The sequence below is a fragment of the Heteronotia binoei genome, chromosome 21 (genome assembly GCF_032191835.1).
Source record: "Heteronotia binoei isolate CCM8104 ecotype False Entrance Well chromosome 21, APGP_CSIRO_Hbin_v1, whole genome shotgun sequence".
NCBI lineage: Eukaryota > Metazoa > Chordata > Lepidosauria > Squamata > Gekkonidae > Heteronotia > Heteronotia binoei.
The window spans coordinates 55,750,703-55,772,837 of NC_083243.1; the positions used below are offsets into that span (position 1 = coordinate 55,750,703).

The following is a 22,135-nucleotide window of genomic DNA, read 5'->3' on the forward strand; positions in this document are numbered from 1 at the left end:
GTTTCCACCAACCGAGGCCGAGGCTCAGCACCGTGTCTAAAAGAAAGGACAGGGCAGCATGCCCGACTCTGCCTTCTTTTAAGGGCAGGGATCCTGCAGCCCAGGCAGGAAGGGAAGGAAGGAGCCGTCTGGGATGCGAAAAGATTGCATTGGAGCCAAGAACAAGCCCCAGGCGTTTTATCCGGACCTGCCCCGGAGTCCACTACGCGTGTTTCCCATGTTTCTGACGGGCAATGTACGCAGCACTGCAGCGACTGGCCCCGATGCCCACGGATAACGCCGGAGGAGCATCTGCGGTCTTGACTTCGAAGCCCGCCGGACCGCAACCTGCTCGACTGTGGGGCATTTGCTTCTAGAAGTCGAGCCTGCCATTCGCTTCGGTCCAGCGCCCCGTTCAAGTGGAGGGTCCAGTGCAAGGCTGAGCGTGGGGCTGAGCGGCAGGCCTCGTCGCCCCCTCGTGTGCCCCTGCAGGGCCTTGGCAGAAAACCCCGCGGAGTTGGACGAGCTGGACTCCCCGTAGGCCTGGCAAGCCCTGGGTGGCAGCCCTGTGCCCTTGCGCGGGGGAGGGGGGCAGGATAAGCTACCGCCCAGCTCGCTCCGGCAGCATCACTTGGCCAGAATGCCTCGCCCCGGCCGTTCCTAAGGCGACTATTTCCAGGCAAGGCGCAGGGAGGGAGGGAGGAGGAGAAAGCAGCCAACCTGGCCGGCGGCGTGACTCACCGGGGCTGCTTGCCAAGCGGAGGTTTCAGGCCCGGAGGAGATCCGCATTCAACCGTCTATTCATGGGGCCCTGGGCTGCCTGAACGTCACGCTTGTGACTCATTCGCCGGGCTGGGGCTCCAGGGTGGCAGAGCAGGGGGAAAGAAGCCCGGGAGCAAAGGGGCCGCCGAAACCGAGGATACTGGGTGGGGTGTCTGTCTGTGGATTGTGTGGGGTCAATACTATTGGTTCTTGGGGAGGGGGGCGAGAAACACACTTTCTCTCTCCCTCGGGAAGCTTCCACAAGTCGAAAAAACTCCGCACTGCAGTCAGACCCCCCCTCCCCTCCCCCCCCCCCGCCCCCGCAAGTCTCTGCCCGAGATCTGGGCTGGCCTTTGCCGCCTGCGCTTCCAACCGAGCTGCCTTCTTGGATCTGCTTTCCTCGCATCGTCCCCCTTCCCCCCTTGCCCCGCCGGCCTTTCCGATCGATGGCCTTTGGGAAGAAATAAAGAAATAACCAGGAGGGTGTTTTCCCGCACTCTCCCTCCCTCCCTCCTGGGTTTCTGACTCTTTACCGCCTCCTCCCCACCCCACCCCCCGCTCTCCCCCACCCCCGCCCGCTTAAACCAATTACACCGCTTTGCAAATAAAGGGCCGCCCCGGGGGAGTTGCGAGCGGCGTGGAAGTGGCGTGTTTGCAGGTGCATCGGCGGACTTGGTAGGTGCGAGCGCGTCTTTGTGCGGCGGACAAATGAGGAGCGGCGGCAGAGGAGGTGGGCGCTGTTGCGACGTAAGATCCACCTCAGCTCAACTCCGCTCCCATCCCAGCCGGCACTTCCTCACTTTCTCAAGTGGCTGCTGGCGGCTCCTCGCCTCGCCTCGCCTCGCCTGGCCGCGCTGCCTGCCTCCCTCCCTCCCTCCCCGAGGGGCGGCTTCCGGCTAGGCTGGGGGGGCTCCCTCGCGTGCCGCCAGAAGAGGCTGGATGGTTGCGCCGGGCAGGCTGGCTCCAGGATGCTAGGGGCTGTGAAAATGGAAGGGCATGAGACCAGCGACTGGAACAGCTACTACGCCGACACGCAGGAGGTGAGCGCGCCCAGCCCGCCCAGGGGCACCGACGCTGGGACTGACTGAGAGGGGGGCGTCGGGCAGAAGCGGGATCAGCTCCCGATCCCGGCGGTGTGTGTGTGTGTGGGGGGGGAATCAACCGATTTCAACATTCCAGCTGGCCGCCCAGCCAGGAAGCAACCTCCCCCCCCCTAATTTCCGATAGCGCCCCCCACCAAGAGAGTGTGTGTGTGTGTGTGTATCAGTAGCAATCGAGCTGCTCTGCGGGTGGGAGGGAGAATGATCGATCCCTTGCTAGGATCGCGGCTCCGCTTTCGCAGGCGTCCCTTTAACTCCTCTTCCTCCCGACCAACCCGCCAGTCTCTCTCTCCCCCGCCCCTCCTTTTGGGGCCTTAATGTATGTTTTTAAAGCGGGTCGTGGGTAACCAGTCTTTCCTCCACTGTTGGGGACAGCTGTCTGTTGTCTTGGCCCCTTCCTCTACTTCTCTCCTGTGTTAATCTTAATACGGTAGATTGGGCGAAATAATAATTTGCGTGTACTTCGCAACACGTTTCGGGTGTGTGGGGGAGTGATTAAAAAAAGCAATTTGGGAGCCATTCCCTCTATGACAGGAGGGTGGCGCTGCCGAGAGTAGGATCTGACTCTATACCAGGAACTTGCTTTTTTTTTTTTTCATTGTCCATTCATATCCTCGTCCCTTATTTTACAATATGCTCCAAAGAACTGAAGGAAAAGATCAAAGACAGGCAAAAGAACAATAATGGGTGGAGGGGCAAGCAAAACCTCGACCGCGGAGTGAATGGGCTGTCTCAATGCATAGAGAAGGGGGAGGCGATAATAAGAATCACAACAAAAATAAATCTTCAACTCTGCAAAGATCGCTTTAAAAAAAAAACAAACGTAAAAAGAGAAGCAGCGAGATGAAATGAATAAAAAGGAAGGGACGGAGGGAGACTGGGACCCGGCTGCAAGGACAAAGAGCAGATATATTTCCTTCGCGGTCTCTTACCAGAGTCAATGTCCGGGTTCAGGCGCTGCAAAAGGCAGGCGGCAGGCTCCAGGGCAACATATGTGTTTGCGTAGGCGCTCCTCGTCGGGCCTGTTCTTTCATACTGCAGGGTCAACAGGGGGCAAAGCAGAGTTTAGAGGAAATGTATGCCTCTTCCCGACTCCATGGCACTGGCGTTAAAAACAAATTAAATAAAGATTGCATGCTTGCTGTTCATAATTCATCTCTCGCGTTTAAAATACATGCCCCCCCCCCAAACAAAAGCCTTCAGTTAAGTCTCTCGAATCCTTCCGTGTTCTTAAAATCACTGCGCCCGAAAGAGGAGGACCCCGGGGGAGATTTCTATTTAGGGCCTGTGTGATCCTTTCCAGCCAAAGTTTTGCATGCCGTTTTGACTGCGGAGGCTGGCGCTGCTTCATGACGATTTGCAAATAACGGGCAAGGCGTGAGTCCTCCTCCGCCACGCGGGAAACCGCTGCCCTGGAGAAGCTGGGCGCTTCTCTTTTGAGCGAACCAGGCGGCCTGCAACTAGCGGGTCAGTTTCTTCTTTTTCCACCGAGGGAGGGAACCTCGGGCAGGGTAAGGCTCAGGCCGGGCTCTCCGCGGCTCCCTTTCGCATCCCTGTTTTCCATCGGGAGATTTCCCTGAAGGGAAGGCGCCCCTGCTCGCCGCTCGGTTCTCCCGCTGCCTCCGGGCTTTGGCGCGCGAATGCCCAGCGCCCCGCTGCTGCTGCTGCTGCCTGGGCTGGGCGGCAGGGCTTGTTTCGGGGCCAGCCGAAAGGCTCAGGAAAGGCCGCGGCAGGGCCGGGCCTGCCTGGAAGCGGGAGAGCCGCCTTGGCCCTAGGGCCGCTGGCCGGGCTTGGGGCAGGGAGGCAGCCGGGCCGGGCCAGGTCAACGAGCGCTTCTCCGGCCTGAACCTTCTGGAGGCCTCCGAAGTGCTGCTGGGCTGCCCGAGAGGCCGAGGAAGAGCAGCGCCAAGGCGCCCGAGCCTGCCGGGCCTTCCTGGGAGCGCCGTGAAGGGGCTGGCAGTCTCTTGCTGGGCGCTGAGCTCCGCTGCCTGCCTGGCGTGACCCCGGCCGCCTCCCCCTTCGCCTGCCCCCGAAGTGGGGCTGTGGGGTCGGCCTCTTCCCGCCTGCCTTCCAGTCGGGGCGGAGGGCTTCTTCTCCCCCCCCCCCCCGCCGGGGTCTCTGCTGCGCGGCTCCAGGAGAGCTGGGAAGCGCGACCGGTCGTGTGGATTTCAGGGGAGCTTCCGAGGAAAACCGCCGCTTCCCGAGATCCGGAGAGTCTGTGGCTGCAGCCCAGTTGTTGGGTAATCAATTCGTTTGGACAAAGAGGCATCTCCTCCCCAGCGAAAATGCCCAGAGGGGACTGCCTGCGATCCCGCTCTCCCCCCCACCTCCGCCCCAGCTGCGGGTGTAGCTGCCCTTCGAGGGCAAGAAGTTCCCATCCCTTGGTGGGTCACATCCTGCCCCCAAGCCAAGATTCCCGAGAATGTGTAATAGCGGGGTTCGGGGGTTTAGGGCCCATTCCTACGCGACACCGGGTGGGGCGGGTGTTTAAGAGTTGGGTCTCCCCCCCCCCACTCCCTATGGATTGTTGGTTGTGAGGATGGAGCCGGTGTGTGCCTGCGGCTGGCGAGTGCTGGGGACGCGGATGGGGCAGCCTGGCCGGGGCTTGTGTGCGAGGGACTCGAGTTGGCGGGACCGGGGCGGGGAGGGCGGCGGCCCGCGGTCCTTCCTCTGCGGTCTCTAACGCCTTGTCCCCTTGCTCCGCAGGCCTATTCGACGGTGCCGGTGAGCAATATGAACTCGGGCCTGGGCTCCATGAACTCCATGAATACGTACATGAGCATGAACGCCATGAGCACGAGCGGCAACATGACGACGTCGGGCTCCTTCAACATGTCCTACGGCAACCCCAGCGGCCTGAGCCTGAGCCCCGGCGGGACTGGCGGCGCCATGAACAGCATGTCGGCCATGGGCTCGGCGCTGAGCCCGGGGGGCATGAGCGCCATGGGGGCCCCGCAGGCCTCGCTGAACGGCCTGAGCGCCGCCTACCACGGGGCCATGGCGCCCTGCATGAGCCCCATGGGCTACGCGCCCTCCAACCTGAGCCGCGGCCGCGACGCCAAGAGCTTCAAGCGCAGCTACCCGCACGCCAAGCCGCCCTACTCGTACATCTCGCTCATCACCATGGCCATCCAGCAGGCGCCCAGCAAGATGCTGACGCTCAGCGAGATCTACCAGTGGATCATGGACCTCTTCCCCTACTACCGCCAGAACCAGCAGCGCTGGCAGAACTCCATCCGCCACTCGCTCTCCTTCAACGACTGCTTCGTCAAGGTGGCCCGCTCGCCCGACAAGCCCGGCAAGGGCTCCTACTGGACGCTGCACCCCGACTCGGGCAACATGTTCGAGAACGGCTGCTACCTCCGGCGCCAGAAGCGCTTCAAGTGCGACAAGCAAGCCGGCGCCAAAGCCGGCCCCGGAGGGGGAGGCGGCGGCGGAGGAGGGGAGGGCAGGAAGGATCCCGCCGGCGCCGGCTCGCCTCTGCACCGCGGCCAGCCCAAGGCCGGCCAGCTCGAGGCCGCCCCGTCCAACGCAGGCAGCTCCCCCGCCCTGGACCACAACGGCAACGGCCCGGAGCTGAAGCCTTCCGTGGCGGCTGCTGCAGCGGCTGCAGCGGCGGCGGCGGCGGCTGCAGCAGCAGCGGCCTCGGTGCAGACGGGCCCGGCCTTGGCCTCGCTGGCCCACCCGGCCCACTCGCTGGGCCACCCCCACGAGTCGCAGCTGCACCTCAAGGGCGACCCGCACTACTCCTTCAACCACCCCTTCTCCATCAACAACCTCATGTCCTCCTCGGAACAGCAGCAGCACAAGCTGGACTTCAAGGCCTACGAGCAGGCGCTGCAATATTCCTCCTACGGCGCCGCCTTGCCCAGCGGCCTGCCCCTCAGCAGCGCCTCCATGGGCGGACGAGGGGGCATCGAGCCCTCCGCCCTCGAGCCCTCCTATTACCAAGGTGTGTATTCCAGACCCGTCCTAAACACCTCCTAGCCGGCCGGCGGCGGGGACTCTCTCGCGGGGGCCGAGCCAGCCAGCCGCAAGCCGCCTCGCCTGGGTCTGAGTCGCCTCTCGAGCTCTCTAGCCAGACTGACCAGGCAACCCCGCCCCCCCCCCAACCGGGCAAGCCCTGCGGAACGCGGGAGGGGGCGGAAAGAAGGGGGGGGGAAGGACTGTTACTTTATTATTGTATCCTGATACATCGTGTTGATTCTGTTCTGAACTGGAAAGTCCAACAGCTCCCGCTCAGCCCACACACAATCACACACACACACACTGTATATATCAGCCTTGTCCGCCCCACCGCATGACCACTGTAGAGGAAAGAAAGAAAGAAAGAAAGAAAGAAAGAAAGAAAGAAAGAAAGAAAGAAAGAAAGAAAGAAAGAAAGAAAGAAAGAAAGAAAGAAAGAAAGAAAGAAAGAAAGAAAGAAAGAAAGAAAGTGGATTTCTCCTACTACTTCCCCTTTGGTGTAACCTCACCAGATTTATAGGTTCGTGGCAGTATTTTAACCGTGGAGAGAAAGAACCAAAGCTAGACATTTAGGTTACATGAAATTCAGGAAGCCTTCGCTGGAAACCGACAGCCCGACGTCCAAGGGGTGGTGGGCGCAGCTGAGCAGGCACCCTCTCCCTCCCCGCCTGGTCCGACATCTCGGGCATGCCGTGAGCTCCTTTTCTGCCGGGGCCGAGGGCTGAAGCCTCTTGCTCAGTACGGAAGCCAGAGGCGGAAGGTGGCCTTCCAGGTGGGACTCCCGCCTTCCCCACAGGCCCAAAGAGCGGCCTTTGATACAGAGTCATACAGGTCACTGAAGCCATTGAAGGGCGTCTTCCTACCCCCCCCCCGCCCCCTCAAAACATGCTGTTACTGAGAAGTCTTCTCCTGCAGGAAACCTTCTGGCTCTTCAACGTCCCCAGCCTTTCCCTTGGGGGGGGGGGGGATTGCGGTTTTTCCAGTCTCCCCCGCAACCCATTCTAAGCCCGCGGGAGACCCCCCCCCAGATCAATGCATAACGGGGAAGTCCTACTGATTCCCCCTGACCCCCCCACCCCCTCCCCGGATTTGTTGTGGCCGCTTAATTATTGCCGTTGTTAGCACGTTCATCCAGTGTTAATGCACTTTCCACTGTTTTTACACGATGTTTTTAGCATAGCCAGACGGGTGGTTTTTTGTTTTTGTTTTTTGTTTTGTTTTAAGTTTTCTTCTTATTTCTTCTGTTGGCTTTCTCATTGTTCTTAATTTATTTGCATGGTTTATACTTTTTCTTTCTTTTCAGCTTGAAATTGCTTTAAATGACGGTTTTAAAATGAGTCATACCATTTTAAAGAAAAAAAATTAAAATGTTAATTTTATAATAAATGTGATTGTAATGGAGAAAGCGTTTTGATTTTTTTTTAAACAAACAAACAAACAATATAATTGCAATAACAGCCTTGAATTAAGTCTTTTCTCTCTCATTTGCAGTTAAGAACTTTAAAAGAATCAGATATTACCAACAAGCTATTCGGAGGGGGGTTGTTTTTTGTGGGTGTGCACTGTTGGAAGAATGACCATGTGGATTTTTTTAAAAAAAAATTATCTGAAGAAGCCAAAGGGAGGGAGGGGTAAATTAAAGATTTCTTTGTATTGCTGACTAACGAATTGGAAGGGCTTGGAGGCTGTTCTGATTTATTAAGGAGCGCGGAGGCCTTAGACGTGGCCTATTAAATATTTATTGAATATTTAACCAGCGGTGGGGTCCTCCTGTCGAGAACTGAATCGCGAATGGAAAGGCAGCGCAATTCCTGTCCCTCTTCACTTGCCCCGGGAGAAGGCGCTTCATTTCTCCCCATCGAGAAATGCTGGTTTCAGCCTGGGCAACAAGGGGGCAGGGCTGGGGTTGGCTGTAGGCACAGGAGGTTGTTGTTCTTGTTGATGTTTTGCGGTGGGGGGCAGGCAGAACCCGCTACTGCTGTGTGGGACTGAAAGTCTGCCGCGTCCAGTTCAAGCAGTGTGTTGCCATTGTCGCGAGTCTGGTGGGCCAGTTTTTAAAAATATAGGTAGGTCGTGGGTGACTCAGATTGGTTCTTTTGTCCGGAGGTCGGTGTTCGCTTTGCAGCCCAGAGCGGTGATCTGGAAGAGCATTTCCAGTTATATTTTGTTTAAAAGAAAAGAAAGGAAGTCTGCCAGAGTCTTTTGTAGCCCGAGCCTCTGCCGGGCTCTGGTTGTTCTTCTGAATGCCATCTCGCCTTCCACCCTGGCGACGGCGGCAGGGCTTTCTCGTCGCAGCCCAGTCTTTGCAGAGGCACAGCCTAACGACGGCCACTTCTCCTGAAGCCCCGGCGGCCCCGAGCGAGCAAAGCTCATGGCAACCGCAGCTGCACGCCGACGGCTTTGGGGGGCGGCCAACTCCTCTGGCCCCCGACCCAGAGATCCCGCGGCCCTGCCTCTGTGTAAGACTGGAGCTGTATAGTGCATTCCCTGCCCCTTCACAGGGGCACCGGTGACAGCCAGGTCACTTCTCCAAAGAATATAATTCTCACCCCTTTCAAGGAAGACTCCCCCCCCCCAAGTATGTCTCCCCTGATGTGCCTCCCTTGGAGGAGTCCCATTGAATTCCATGTGGTTTACTTCCGAGCAAGCATGCACTTGCACTTACTGATTGAATTCAGTAAGATTTCTTTTCGAAGAAGGCAGGCAGTTCCTGACGCAGCCCGATTATCCCTTGCATGCTGCCTCGGACCTAAGTGGCACTCAGTTCAATGGGACTCGGCGCTGAAGCCTTCCCTTCAAAGCTATTCCGCCGCTCCCTCGCCCCCCAAAAACACCCCGAAGAGCTCAGAAACAGGAAGGAACAGCTTGTAATGTACTTGCGAACTGCCTGGCTTGGTTGCGGTGAAGAACACTTCGTAGCCCTAAATGCACTTACAAATATAACCTGCATTTTAAAATTATTATTTTTGTTGTTGTTGCTGTTGTTGTTATTATTGTTATTATTAATGTGAGCCTGTTGCTTGACAGACGGTATAGCTGGCTGCTCAACAGGCTGCTCAACAGACCGGAAAGGCTCTGCGCGCTCCGGGATCCTAGCTTAACCCCATGGTTGGGGCGAGGGTGTCAGCTTCCCAGGCAGGGAGCTCGAATCCGGCCAGCTGACCCACCTGCCGCCTTGCTGCGGGCCGGCTCCCTTCCTCCCCTGTTTCCTCGCCTGCCCTGCTCCGACGGGCACCGAGAATAACCAGCGCGCAGCAGCCGCGGGCCGGCGGACAAGGCTGGGGCCGACGGGGCTTGCGGGAAACCGAGTCTGTTGCTCTTGGATCAGCACGCGGCAGCTGGAGAAAAAGGCCTGGCCTCTTTGCTCTCCCTCAAAAGCCACCGGCCTGGAAAAGGCACAACCGTCTAGCCTGCCAGCTGCTGATCATGGTCTATAGTTTGGACCGGAGTCGTCTGGCTCAGTCAAATCTATGGGGCGGATCCCCCAGCAGCGCCTTTAGGACAGGGAGTGACAGGTTAGAGGGCGGGAGTCACCCTCAGCCAGGCTTTTCCCCCACACCGCAAAATCTAAAGCTGGCTATTCCGCAGAAGTTTTCTTGCAGCGGACAGAACGGAAATAATATTCAAAGGCGGCCCAGGGTCGAAAAACGGTCGATCCCTCCAACGATCCTAAGGGTGCAAACCTCTGTACATTTACTTAGGAAGAAGCCCGCAATGAATTCAGCCGGACTTACTTTCCAGTAAACGTAAACAGCGTCGAGTATCTGCACTGCCATGTTGTGCCAGTGCCATTCAATTCAACGGGACCTAAGGTTTAACTGCCGGTGCATTTGCACAGTCTAAACGTGTGAGTGCCCAAGTGGTTCCCCACCTAGAGATCTTTTCGAAGCTGCCAGAAAGGAGGCCGAGGCTGATCTGTTGGAACTGGAGGGAGGGGAACCCTGGAGGAGACCCCCCCCTCACAACAGACGGTGGGAATTACCCGCCTAATTAGCCGAGTTGTCTAGCGTTGGGGAGTGTGCGTGTGGGGGTGGGGGTGGGGAAGCTTTGGGGCTGAGCAGGCCCCTGGTCGGCTCCTGGGAGATTTGCTAAGTCTCGGGTTGTGGTACTGATTTGGGAGCGGAGCCGGTGCAGGGAAAGGCAGGAGAGGCTGGACTCGGTCCCTTCTAGGCCGCAGAGCCCTAAGGCAGGCGGATTCAGCAAAACCACTCGCCTCCTCCTTGGCGATTCTTTCCCATCCTCCTCCTCCGCGGCACCCCGTCATGTACGGGGAGCAGCTGTGGAGCCGTGCAGAACCTACGCAGCCGCCTGTGTGGCCAGATCCGCAAGAGGGGCTCCAGAGAAAGCAGGCGGGAATCTGGGGCCAGAGATTGAGGGCTGCCAGACTGCCTTACTCGCCGCAGCTGAGAGGCCCCTCAAGCCCCGCTCCGACGGAGAAAGGCAAGGTGGGCTCGGCCCTGGGCTCCCGTGTAATAAAGTCTATTCCCCCGCCCTGCGAGGCTTCGATTGTCCTCCTGGTGCGACGCATAATGAAGCAGCACCGGGGCTTCCGCGCAGCGGGTTAATGACTGGCACTTGGGGGCGGGGGGGGGGGGCTGTGACCTTTATTCTTCTCAGTGGAGCTGGAGTATTTACGCACATTGGTATCCGTAGACCCGAACACACCTGCAGATTTTATGGTTTCACAGGTTTGCCTGGAAAATGACGTCGATTTCCAGGGCACCAGCTGCCCAGCTAAATGTCGGGGCCCAAAGAAATGGGCTGCAGGGTGATAGATGCTGCCATTCTTTCTGTCTCTCTTTTTATCCCTTGTGGCAAAAATAAGTGACGCGGCAGAGCTAGGGCTGGCAATGGGCAGGGGAGCAAGGTCAGAGAGTAGCACACTCCAGCCAAGATAACTTGCGGGGCTCAAAAGCTGCCGCCTTAAGATTCGATGTTAATTTCTCTCCAGAGCCAGCAGAAGGAAAGCAAAACTGTTAGTTGTTCAGTCAAGCCTCAGCTATCAGCCTCTCGCATTTCTGGTGTTTTAATGATCTTTACATTTTGTGCAAAAAAACTTGGGGAGACAAAGGCCAAAAGGAGGAGTCCAGGCAGGGAGGTGCTCTGAAAGATCAGAGGGGTGTGTGGAGGAAAGGACGCTTTAACTTCATTCCCTTCTTCCAAGCGGATCCAGGAAATGTCTTTCCTTTTCAAATGCAATTACCTTCTTTAATAAGCCACGTGCCAGACGGGCTAAAACTGTTGCCATCGTTCGGCTTCATTTAACTCTATTAAACTCAAGCTGGGTGGAATTCAACATATGATTGAAGCTTTTAAGGGAACTAACTGGATTTGGTCTGGTGTAAAAGACCCAAAGGGGGGGGGGAGCTGGAAGAGCCTCTGCGCCATTCCACAGGCAGGCCCCAGGAGGGTCACTTCGGTGCCATTCCCCCCAGGTAATTAATGACTCAGAAACTCGAAGAACAATTATGTGTGTGGAGGGGGGAGGAGGTTGTCGTTTATCATCTTCTCCTATCCGGTGCCTGCCCCCCTCCCCCGCCGATTTATTGTGATGGGTGGACTCAGCGTTGACAGCTCTAGGATTTGATTTATTTTTTGTTTGTTTAATGGATAAAATTATTTTCCCTAGGAGAAGGAATAAAAACAATTTAATCATTTCTTCAGACAATATATCAATGACTCCTAAACTCGTGTGAATTAATTTCAGGAAAGCGAAAGTGCTTAGGTGGGTTCAAGAGGCTGCGTTAAGCACCTCTGGCCTCTAGCAAAGCGTTTCACGGGGCTTCTAATGGCAACAGGCCCAATCAACGATCCCGGCTGACTGACGGGTCTTTTGCTCGGGTTAGAATCCGTTTCTGATGACTTCCGCCTTCCCCTGCAACAAAGATTAAGGAAGTGGCAAAAAAAAAAAAAGAGTTGAAGTTATCTGAGATCCTGGGCGCCATTTTAATTCATCAAAGTTGTAGTTTGAACCTGCGAGTCCTAAGCAGGCTTGCTAGGGAGTAAGTCCCATTGAACTCAAAGGGACTTATTTCTGAGTATACACCCCAAAGGTGCAATCTTGCCTGGGAATAAACTCCACTGAGGAGACTGGAGTAGAACTCCGTGCTGACCTGCACTCAATTTACCTTATAGTGTGGTTAAGTTGCGGGATCCAGGCAGCATCTGTTTCCAGTCACACAATTATAACACGACCAGATACAGACCTGAAAAATACACACCATTTGATTCAGGTTGGGAGGTGGGTTTGAGCCGGAGGCTAAGTTGATGCTGCCCATTTCCTTCTCGCTGAATCTATGCTTAGATGGGCAAATCGGGGAGGGCGGGGTATAAATCGAATTAAACATAAACAAATGCCTGCAAAATTAGTCCCCACCCGCTTTTTCAAAAGTCGCACGACAGATTCTCAGTCCTCATGTTGGGATGAATTTATTGAGGTTGGTTGGATGCAATCCACATCCTATTGAGGTCAACGGTAAACCTGTCATTGATTTGAATGGATTTGCATTGCTTCTAATGAGTGTGCTCTGAATCCAAAAGGCCTTTCCCCTGTATTTACAAAGAAAACAAACCCAGGTGCCAGAAGTAGCACGAATTGTTACGAATACAGTTATGTATTGATTCCCCCCTCCCCTCAACCCTCACACGCAGCTCCTGAGATGGCAGAGCCCACAAAGCCGTCAGTACCGACAAGAGTCGCTGGGAAGGGCGAGTCAGGCGCGCTGGCTGCAGGGGCAGAGGTGCGGGGCCTGGTCTGGATCGCAGCGTGATCTGCTGCTAAGCGTGTTTGCTGAGAGGTCAATTCCCACCAGGAATTCAGTGGGACCTCCTCTCGAGTCGGCCTGCACAAGATCGCACCCTCCGCCTAGCTGTCGGCAATGCTCCTGCGGAAGTGAACTGGCACAGTGGCGGACTGCCCTGTGGGGCCCTGATGAAGTGTCCCCCTTAAACATTAGACAATATGCTTAAAATGTTAACGACCTTTTAAGTAGCTTGAAAATATAATAGACGTTCTTCATCTCCTGGCAACCAATATTTTTAGACCCAGTCTGCCATTGAACTCAGTGAACTGGCTGTAGGGCCAAATGCCTGCATGAGAGGCGGTAAAACGCAAGACCGCTTCCTCCTTCTCGTCTGTACCCCGGAAGTCGCAGTCCACCCCTTCCTTCTTGGGAGTAAGAGCCATTGCACTGAATGGAGCTTCCTTCTGAGTGAACGTGCTTAGGATCAGCTTGCACCACGCGAGGGGTCTCTTCCCCCCCCCCCCCGGGTCGGACTCAACCGTCTCCTCCCAGCAAAGGCAAACTGTGTCACTCCGACGCGGGGGGGGGGGGAGGAGAGGAGGAAGGCGCCTTTGTTCTCTCGCTGCTCTTTCCTAACCTCGGCGCCAAGGTAGCCCTTCAGGACAGAGGAGCAGAAGGAAGCCCAGCCGAGGGCCTTTTTCTGGGCGAGGCCTGAGCGTTGTGTTTTCCTTCTGGCTTCCAAACAGAACCGCCCGGGGATTTCACGCCGCTGAACTTTGGACCGACCAAACGAGCAGGGCCTCCCCTTCGCTGCAGGTTTCAGTCCAGCGATAAAGGCTCCAGGTAGCGCCTTCTGCCTCCCTCCCGCCCACTTTCTCCCTTTGACCCGCAGATGCACAACCAAAGGGCATCGAAGTGGCAGAACTGGCAGCAGCCCATGCACGGCATTGGCTCCCAAGCGGCTGTTTAGCCCGGGCTGGCAGCGGAAGGGAAGCAGGCGCCATTGAAACTCACCTCCCTGTTTACATCCCCTTCCCATTCCCACAAAAGACTGGCAAGCAACCTTATTCGCAAGAGACTTTCACTCATTTCAACCGGGAGTATTTCCTGTAAAGCAGGGACTTCATACACTGCAGGGAACTTCACTGTCACGGTGGTCTTTTCTTCCTAAGGGATGCAGGTGAAAGTTCAGGTAGTTATGCAATAGCTCGGCCCAGGCGAGCCCAACCTTGTCAGATCTCGGCCCTGGTTACTCTTTGGATGGGAGACCTCAAGGATGTCCAAGAGGTCCCGACGCCGAGGCAGGCAATGGCAACCCACCTCTGAATATCTCCCGCCTTGAAAACCTTAGGGGAATTGTCCTAAGTCAGCTGCGACTTGAGGGGAAGGGGGTGGAAACCACGTGATGCATGCAGCGGCTGCACTCTCGAAGTGCTTCTACAGGCGTAAAATAGGCCAAGGTGGTTTTAGGCTGCAAAGCCGTGCCTACTTGCTGGGTAGTAAACGCCACTGAAAACAAAGCAACTTACTGCTGAGCAAACATGTTTAGGATAGGGCTGTTAGACTTTCTGTCAGCTTCTCCGAATTCCTAGATGGAGCTCTGCTCATAACAGTGTTTCGGGCTGCAGCCTAATGGCGCTATAATAACTCGAGCCTCGTTAATCAGGAGTCCAGGGGCGCGCTTCAAAGACTCATAAAGTTTATTCCAGCATCAGTGTTCCTTAGTAGGAGCTCACTTTGTTGAATGGGAAGTAAATCCCAGAGATTTATTTACTCCCTAATAAGCGCGTTTAGGAGAGCTACCAAGAACACCCAAATCCTAATGCTTCAGTGACTGGGGCATGGAGCTGCTCTTCCTTGGAAACCGATTCCGCATCAATCAGTTTGACTTGTTTTTAATAATCTGCTCCGATCTCAATCAGTCGGACTGCAATCCTATACCAATTTACCTGGGAGTAAGCCCCATGGAACAAAGGAGCACTTGTTTCTGAGTAAACATGCGTAAGATTGCACTACATGTCCAGCTGAGATCTAGGGTTTTCTTTCCCGGTTCAAGTGCCAAGCAATGCACGTTCGTTTGGTTCAGCTCAGCTTAAACAAACTGATTTGAAAGTCAGTTGCCTTGGTTTCCATAGAATGCACTCCAAATCGGTGGGCTTAGGACTTGGTGGGGCTCTTCAGTGATTTCCTAGCCTGCTGGAGAAGCTTAGAAAAGAAACTTATCAGATCTTTCCTTTTCTTCTAATCAAATTTTCTAATTATTGGAAAAAATCAACACAGGGGATAGACTGCAAAGGAATTACCCTACTATTTACATCCTGGATTCGCTGTCAGCGCTGTTCTGCAATCCTGATATACAAAAGTTGTGAAACTACAACTTTTAAAAATGCTAAAAATTCAGAGAGCAAAAACTATAGCGGTATTCTCTGCTGGATTAGCAGCCAAAAAGGCTCTGATTCAATGCAGTGCTGGAAATGGTGGCGATCCAGCCAGGCTCTAGATGCATTTTCTTTGGAAGTAAGGTCTATTGGTTTACTTCCAATGAAATATTTTTGGCAGCAGGGTGCCCGACCCATCTAGTGTGCATTTACTGAGGAGCCCCATTACAACGCTTTCAAAACGGGGTGCCCTTTGCAGAACACCGAACCCGAAGAACTACTATAGTCTCTCCCCGGAGTGGGGGGGGGGGAGAGGGAGAGAGAATGAGAATGAGAATGCTTGGAAAGTATATTCAACTGCCGCATGGAATGCTTTGCAACTTTTCGGCGTTACTACTGGAGACCATGTCGAGTGGGAGCGTTGTAGCAGCTGGAGACCAAACACAAAAGAATGGCATGGAGGGTGTAACTGGGAAGGAAAGCTGCTCAGCAAGCTCGAGCTAACGTCTCATGCATTGGGAGTAAACCAGTGGGACTTACTTAGGAGTAAATTCCACATGGGTAGCCACTCTGTAGTAAGACACTGTAGTAGCGCAAGCAATCAGGAGTCCAGTGGCACCTTTAAGACCAACAAAATATATTCCAGCATAGGCGCGCCAGAGCGTCGACTCCGCTTCAGTTACACCCCTTTGACTGACGCTGTTACGAATCTATAACCGTCCAGACCTGATGGCTGCACTCGACGTTGCTTCTGATGACTTGAGCTCTGCTACAGGCGAGCTGGCCCAGGGATACGTTTCCTTGGTCTTTAAGGTACCCTGAGGAGCGGCTGTTGAACTGCGTGATTCTAAACAGAGCGATGCCTTCCTATGCCTGTCGACTTCAGAAGAAGTGGAAGAATGTAACTCTTCTTAGGATCGCACTGTTGTTATTTTTCGAGTAAAGGTTGCTGGCATCCGACTGCCGAGCCCGTAGAATGCACCATCTCCAAACCTCGCAAAAGGCCCTGCAACTTTATCCAGGCCGCGTCATGGCTCTCTGGAATGTGAAACCCACCCCGCGTTTAAACCGCCTGGTAACACCACGGTGAGATGCAACTGATCCCACGGGGAGAGAGGAGCTTCAGCCAGGCTCACCGGGGGGCGGGTGTGAGAGGTTTTCAGGGTTTCATTTGGGATGAGGAATTATCTTAGGGAGGGTAGACGGGTGGGGAGGATATGAACTGGAACGGGCTGCTGCTGCAGCAGGTCGCGCGAAGGGCGGTGCAACACTTCTTCAGGTGCAGAGAGCAGCAAAAGAAAAAAAAGAATCCATTGCGGTGGAGCGGTTCCTGTAAGCATCTCCACTAGAAAACCTTTGCATTCTATCTAGAACGTCTTCAATTCAGTCGTCCACCGCTACGAATCGCAGTTCATAATTCTCAGTCCACTCCGTCCGCTTGAAGTATATGGGTGAGGCCAACAGAGCGATTCTGAATGGCTCTGAGATGGTAACTACGGGATGGGGGGGGGGGGCGGGGAGCGAGAAAGAATCAACAAAACCTTGGACAGCAAAGCTAGGAAGGTGTATTCACTTTCCAAATGAGCCAGCAAATGTGAATTAATTATAACGGATCTAGACTGCAGCCTACTCGGCATTTAACCTATTTATATTAAGCCCGCCTTTCTCCTGATAATTCAGGAACCGAGGCAGGTAACAACATACAATACATACCCACATATTAAAACGACCTGTATAGGAGTTCTTGATTTACAGTCAGAAAAATACCTTCCCCTCTGCCCCTGATTCAAACTGCTTCAAAAGCTGTAAGGAATTGTTCCGTTTTAGAGCCAGCCGAAAAGGCCAGGAGGCAGAAGCGTTCGGGGGCAGCCACTGAAAAGGCCCGGGCAGGCAGCTGCAGGACACGCCCTAGGCAACCGAACGGCCCTATTAGTTCTTCTTGTTAAAAGCTGCTTTAGCCAATCAAAATTCCGTACCAGCACGAGTCCCGTAGCCGACCTGTATGGGCTATGCTAGGGGTGACCAACGGTAGTTCTCCAGATGTTTTTTGCCTACAACTCCCATCAGCCCCAGCCATTGGCCTTGCTGGCTGGGGCTGATGGAAGTTGTAGGCAAAAAACATCTGGAGAGCTACCGTTGGCCACCCCTGGGTTATGCAAATCGAGCCAGGCGGATATTTGCTTTATGCCGTTTTTTTCTGGCTCCGGGGAGAATTCTAGAACGCCCCTCCGCGGGAAGAGGGCTGGACGCCAGGGAATGAAGGCAACCTTGCAGGTCTAAGGGCCGGTCTCTGCCTCCTGCAGAATCCAGCGGGAAAGATGTTTCTGCTCTTGCATGTGCAAGGAGGGGGGGGGAGTGTGTGTAGGGGGGAGGTGTTCCGGTGGGAGGCTGGCCAACCCCTCCACACTCCCTCCTTTCCGCCAGAAGGGCAATGCTTGAAGAAAAACTTTGCGGCTGGATTCTGCCGCAGGCATAAACTGGCGCTGACTGAGAGATGCATTCCAGAAGGAGAGTAAGGTAACGGTGGAGCGTAAGGATCCGCGCATCTCTAAATAAAGAGAAAGGAGAGAAGTGCACGGAGAGTCAAACCAGATTTGAGGTTAGGCCCAAAGACGGCAGTGTAATAGACACACAGAATGGAGAGCAAGCCCGGCTGGGACCCCAGCATCCCACAGCTCCCGGAAACAGCATTTGAGGGCCGCGGGGACTTCATTGTGCTGCTTCCAAAGCAATCGGGAAAAGCTAAGCCCTCGCCGCCTGCCCCGCCCCCACAGCACAACAGCACAAAAGCCACAGTGGTCTTCGCTAGGAAGACGCCCTCGGAAAGTCCGCGCTGAAGAGCCGGTCAGCTGCTCAGGTCGCCTTCTGGCCACCGCTCTGGAAAACTCTGGGTGCGATCTAGCGAAAGTCAGGCGCTCCACAGTTCCGCATACGCTTCTCTCTGCCACGAACACAACTGGGCTTCAAATAACTGTTGCTGAATGGTTGGAAGTCCCGTCGAAATGAACGGGACTTACTCCAGAGTAAGTGCAATTAGGGCCGGGACTTCAGTTTTCGAGGCTTACTATTCAGAATCAACAAATCCACACTCGTTACCTGGTATCTGAGCCAACTTTCCTGGTGATCCAATGGGATTAGTACATTAAAGGGTGAGAGAGGAATCCCACCCCCCTTTGTAAATCATTTGTTTAGCGACGGAGAGTGGAATCCTAAACAGGTTTACTCAGAATCCTACTGGAATATATTTATGGGGTCTTCCTCCCGGGAAAGCACTTTCAGGATTGCCCAGTCAGTGGCTATTTATTCGAGATCTGGAATGTGGTTTGATGAATATGCGCCAGGTGATGTTTTCTCCCCAGTAGTTCCCTGCCCTGTCCGGTTTGGATGCTTCAGGGGACTGGGGAAAATCGCATTTGCTGAAGGACCCGATGCATGTTGCAAGTAAATTCCACTGACATCTATTGGGCTTCCTCTCAAGTAAGCTCAGTTGCAGCCTCTGCTGTGCAGTGAGAGGAACTCAGTCTCAGCAACCCTGCTAAGGTTAACTATTCCCATGTAAACAAACCCTCACATTCCAGCGCATCCTTTACCTCAGGCTCCAGCGGATGGAGAGAAGGAGGCAGATCCAGACGCCTCCACTGGAGAGACCAGACGCTTTGTGAAGAGGTAGTTGGTCCCATCAACACGCACCCCATTTGACCACAGATCTCTTCTGCTGATGCATAGGGGCCTTACAAGAGGTGGAAGGCGAAACAGCTTTCTGTAGAATAGGGTAACCAAACTGTGGCTCGGGAGCCACATGTAGCTCTTTCACACATATTGTGGGGCTCTCGAAGCCCCCATCGCCCTGTCGGCCTGCTTGGAGAAGGCATTTCTCTTTTTAAATCACTTCTCCAAGCCAAACCAGCCAACAGCTTGGAGAATGCATTTAAAGTTAAAAGTTGCTTTCTTTTCACCCCTCTCTCCTTCCCTTCCCAAGCATCTGACGTTAATCACATTGCTCTTACTATCAAATTCGCCCCCCCCCCCCGCTCTAGAACATCCCAATCTAGGGGAAAACTGCATGATGCGCCCCGTTTGCGGGTTTTTTTTAATGCAAATCTACAGTCTGTTCCAAAGCTTACTGTGCGTTTTATTGCGTTCTTACTGCATTGTCTTCTACTTTAGCAATTCCCATTTTCAGCATTCCTTATGATGGCTGATAGCGGTTCCTTTTCTCATCGTTTCTCCTACTGTTGAACTGCCTATGGGAGTTTTATGACGTCCGATTGGATTGCACTATTTATATCTTGTGACCCTCAGCGAGTCTCATCGAGACAGGCGTCTGTCTCCCAAGCAAGTAACGGCCTGGATCGGGGCCCGACGTGGACGCCCTCTTCCTCGCCACTGGCTACCCGTAGGCTGCTTGTCCCATCTCTTCTCCCTGTCAGGCGGCACCTCCAGGATCCCCACCGCAATCGGTGACGGCGGGGGGGAGGGTGAGAAGTGTCGTCTTATGGCGACCCCGCAGGATTTTCAAGGCAAGAGATGTAGTTTTTCGTTGCCTGCCTCCGCCTCACGACTCCGAGATTCCCTGGAGGTCTCCCTTCCAAATAGTAGCCAGGGCCGACCCTGCTTTGCTTCCGTGCTCTGACGAATTCGGGCTAGCCGGGGCTATTATTTAGGAAATTTCTGTGCCGCCTTTTCAGCGTCCTGCTCCAGGCGGCTTACAGCTACCCTGCCTAGGCCAGGATAGGCTTGCAGTTGGGACGGGAGTCGAGCCCAAGCAACCTTTCCCCGCAGCAGCAATTCTACCCCCTGCCCGTATCCAAGCAGCAACTCTGTCTTGTTTTTTGAACGGAATCAGTAAGAAAAACCTTACTTTTGTTTTGTCTCCGGGTTTTATTCCTGGCTGGTCTGTGGTTGATTTATCATGACTTTGCATTCGCCTCTTTTCTTTTTGTTAGCCGCCTTGAGCGGTTGTCCGTTTTGGAAAGGAGGCGCAGAAACAATCAGTTCGGATCCTGATGACGTGAACCCATCCTTCCTGTCCCTTCCCCGGGCTTCGGTCCCTTTGGCTTCCGCCTCCCTCCCTCACAGGCAGCTTTGTAAGGCGCCACCCAGCGCCGCTCCCCCGACAGCTGCTTAGCTGGTGGAGTGGAGGCAGCCAACTCGCCTTCCGCAGCACTGCAAGAACAGGATTCGGCCACACTGCAACACCCCAGCTGGCCAGCAAGGATGAGGGGACATGGCGTGTGAATGTGGCCAGGGGCAAAACTGTCCTCGAGTTGAACACGATCTAAATTACACCCGGACTGAGCAATCTGAAGCCGCTCCCGAGGCAATTCGCATTGCTTGCAGTACTTCAATGGCCTGCATCTTCCTCTGCCACCCGAAACACATTTGCAAGGGGAGCAAGTGCGGCTCGGAGGCATGCCGCTCGCTCCTTTTGCAGCAAACCCCACCAGGCCCCAGGAGGCCTACTCTCAGAGGCCCCAGGAGGTCAGCCTTTCAGTCCCATTCTAGAAAGAGTTTGCCCGGAAATAAGTCCGCGGGAGTTGCATGAAACTGAGCTGTAGTCACCGGTGGTTTCTGGCTGTGCTTTGGAGCCTTGATAACAGCCCACAAACAATGACGACGGGAGCTTTCTTTGAACAGGAAGTCTTGTGAATGCTCCTCCGGGCCTACCCCGGAATAGCTGGCAAGCCTTCGACTCAGAGGGTCTTCGGACGCTGCCAGGTTTTCTAGAGGCAGTGGAGGAGGCTTGCCGGGCTTCGGGACTGAATCATCACCCATCGAAAACCGTCTCTCTGATCCTCCCGAACACATTTGCTCCGTTAGGCCACAGCTCGGTCTTCAGACTGGCGCTCTCCCTCCCTCCTGGCCCTTCTCGGTGTTGGGAGCCCTTGCTTAGGAGTTGCTCTGGTGGAAGTCCGTGCGACCACAGTCCGGGAATCACGCACACCGCTGGGTTTGAGGACTGAAGATTGGGGTGCAGCAGAAGAACCTGGCAGATTAGACCATTTTATTCCCTGGCTAATTTAGTGGGAGCCACTAGTCACTCCAACCGGAAGGATTTGACCACTCTGGTTGCAATCACGCACACTAAAAATGTACTTCCAGTCCAGTTTCAATGTACTTTCCCTCTGGATTTTGCCAGTTCACACAGTAAAACCCAGCTGGAAAGTGCACTGAAAGTGGATTGAAAGTGCCTTGTTTAGTGTGTGTGATCGCAGCCTAAGTCTTTCTCCTAATGGAAGGCGGGAACCATTCAAAGCGGCACAGCAAGGAAACATCCGTATGTCGACAATCCACAGGCAGGTGAAACTGACGCAGGACAAAGAAGATCTGGGTGGGCAGCCTCGTTGGTCTAAACAGAGTTGGAGTCTAGTGGCACCTTTAATACCAAGGAAGTTTTATCCAAGGTGTGAACTTCGGTGTACCAAACACACTTGAATTAGCAGTCCTACACGAATAGAGAGTGGGCAGTGAATTAGTATGCCAAATAGTGAAAATGTTTTAAACAGATTTAAAAAATTGCAAGTTCGGTTTCTGGTTATCATCACGAAAGAGTCCCTTGTTGCCTTCAACTGCAATCACGTCCGAGCGATGCATGGTATGCCTTAGTGGAGTCAAGGACTGGATGCCTGTCTTCCAGTTAAAACAAACGGAGGTGGGGTGTCCACGAGTAAACCTGGCTTTTAACCCGTGTACATAACCCTGTTCACACATACAGATGTGTTCCTCACGGGATGGATGCAAGCTTAGTTGCAAATCCTCAGCAGAGACTCTAAGAGAGGTTTCCTGTTAATGAAGTTCTTGCCACCACCTGCGGGACTCGACCTTCTGCGGCTGACATTTGAATGTGGGGATGAGGTCTCCAAAATGTTAAGTGTTGGACAGAGCTTTCACTCCTGCAAATCGGCAAAGCGAGGAGCATGCGCGTGTGAACCAGCCTGCCCGTCCCCAAAAGAACCCTGAGAACTCGGCCGAGGTTAAATGCATGTGTGAACGGAGGCGCCCAGCCAACCTTCTCGACCGATGCCATCGTAAACACCCCTCCCCCCCGCCAAACCCCAGAGCCCGGATCAGGGTACCCCCCGCCCTCGGACCCGACCCCTCGAGCGGGATGTGTGGCAAGCCCAAGCCGCAGGCAGCGCAAGTCAGACTTGTTGCTCGAATGAGGAAGCGGTTTTCATCTTCCCATCAAAAGCGGCCGGTCTTTCTT

General features: G+C 54.5%; 1 protein-coding gene across 1 annotated transcript; it reads left to right on the plus strand.

Annotated features, from left to right (window-relative positions):
* Positions 1-1,598: 1,598 nt before the first annotated feature.
* On the plus strand, positions 1,599-7,212 carry FOXA1 (forkhead box A1). Its single transcript, XM_060262697.1, has 2 exons — positions 1,599-1,781; positions 4,548-7,212. Exons 1-2 carry the CDS (start codon positions 1,710-1,712, stop codon positions 5,826-5,828), a joined length of 1,353 nt encoding a protein of 450 aa, XP_060118680.1. The 5' UTR covers positions 1,599-1,709; the 3' UTR covers positions 5,829-7,212.
* Positions 7,213-22,135: the final 14,923 nt, after the last annotated feature.

Coding starts and splice junctions, on each gene's coding strand:
- FOXA1 (XM_060262697.1), top strand. CDS start 1,710: ATGCTAGGGGCTGTGAAAATGGAAGGGCATGAGACCAGCGACTGGAAC. Junction 1,782..4,547: donor ACTACGCCGACACGCAGGAG/GTGAGCGCGCCC, acceptor CTTGCTCCGCAG/GCCTATTCGACGGTGCCGGT.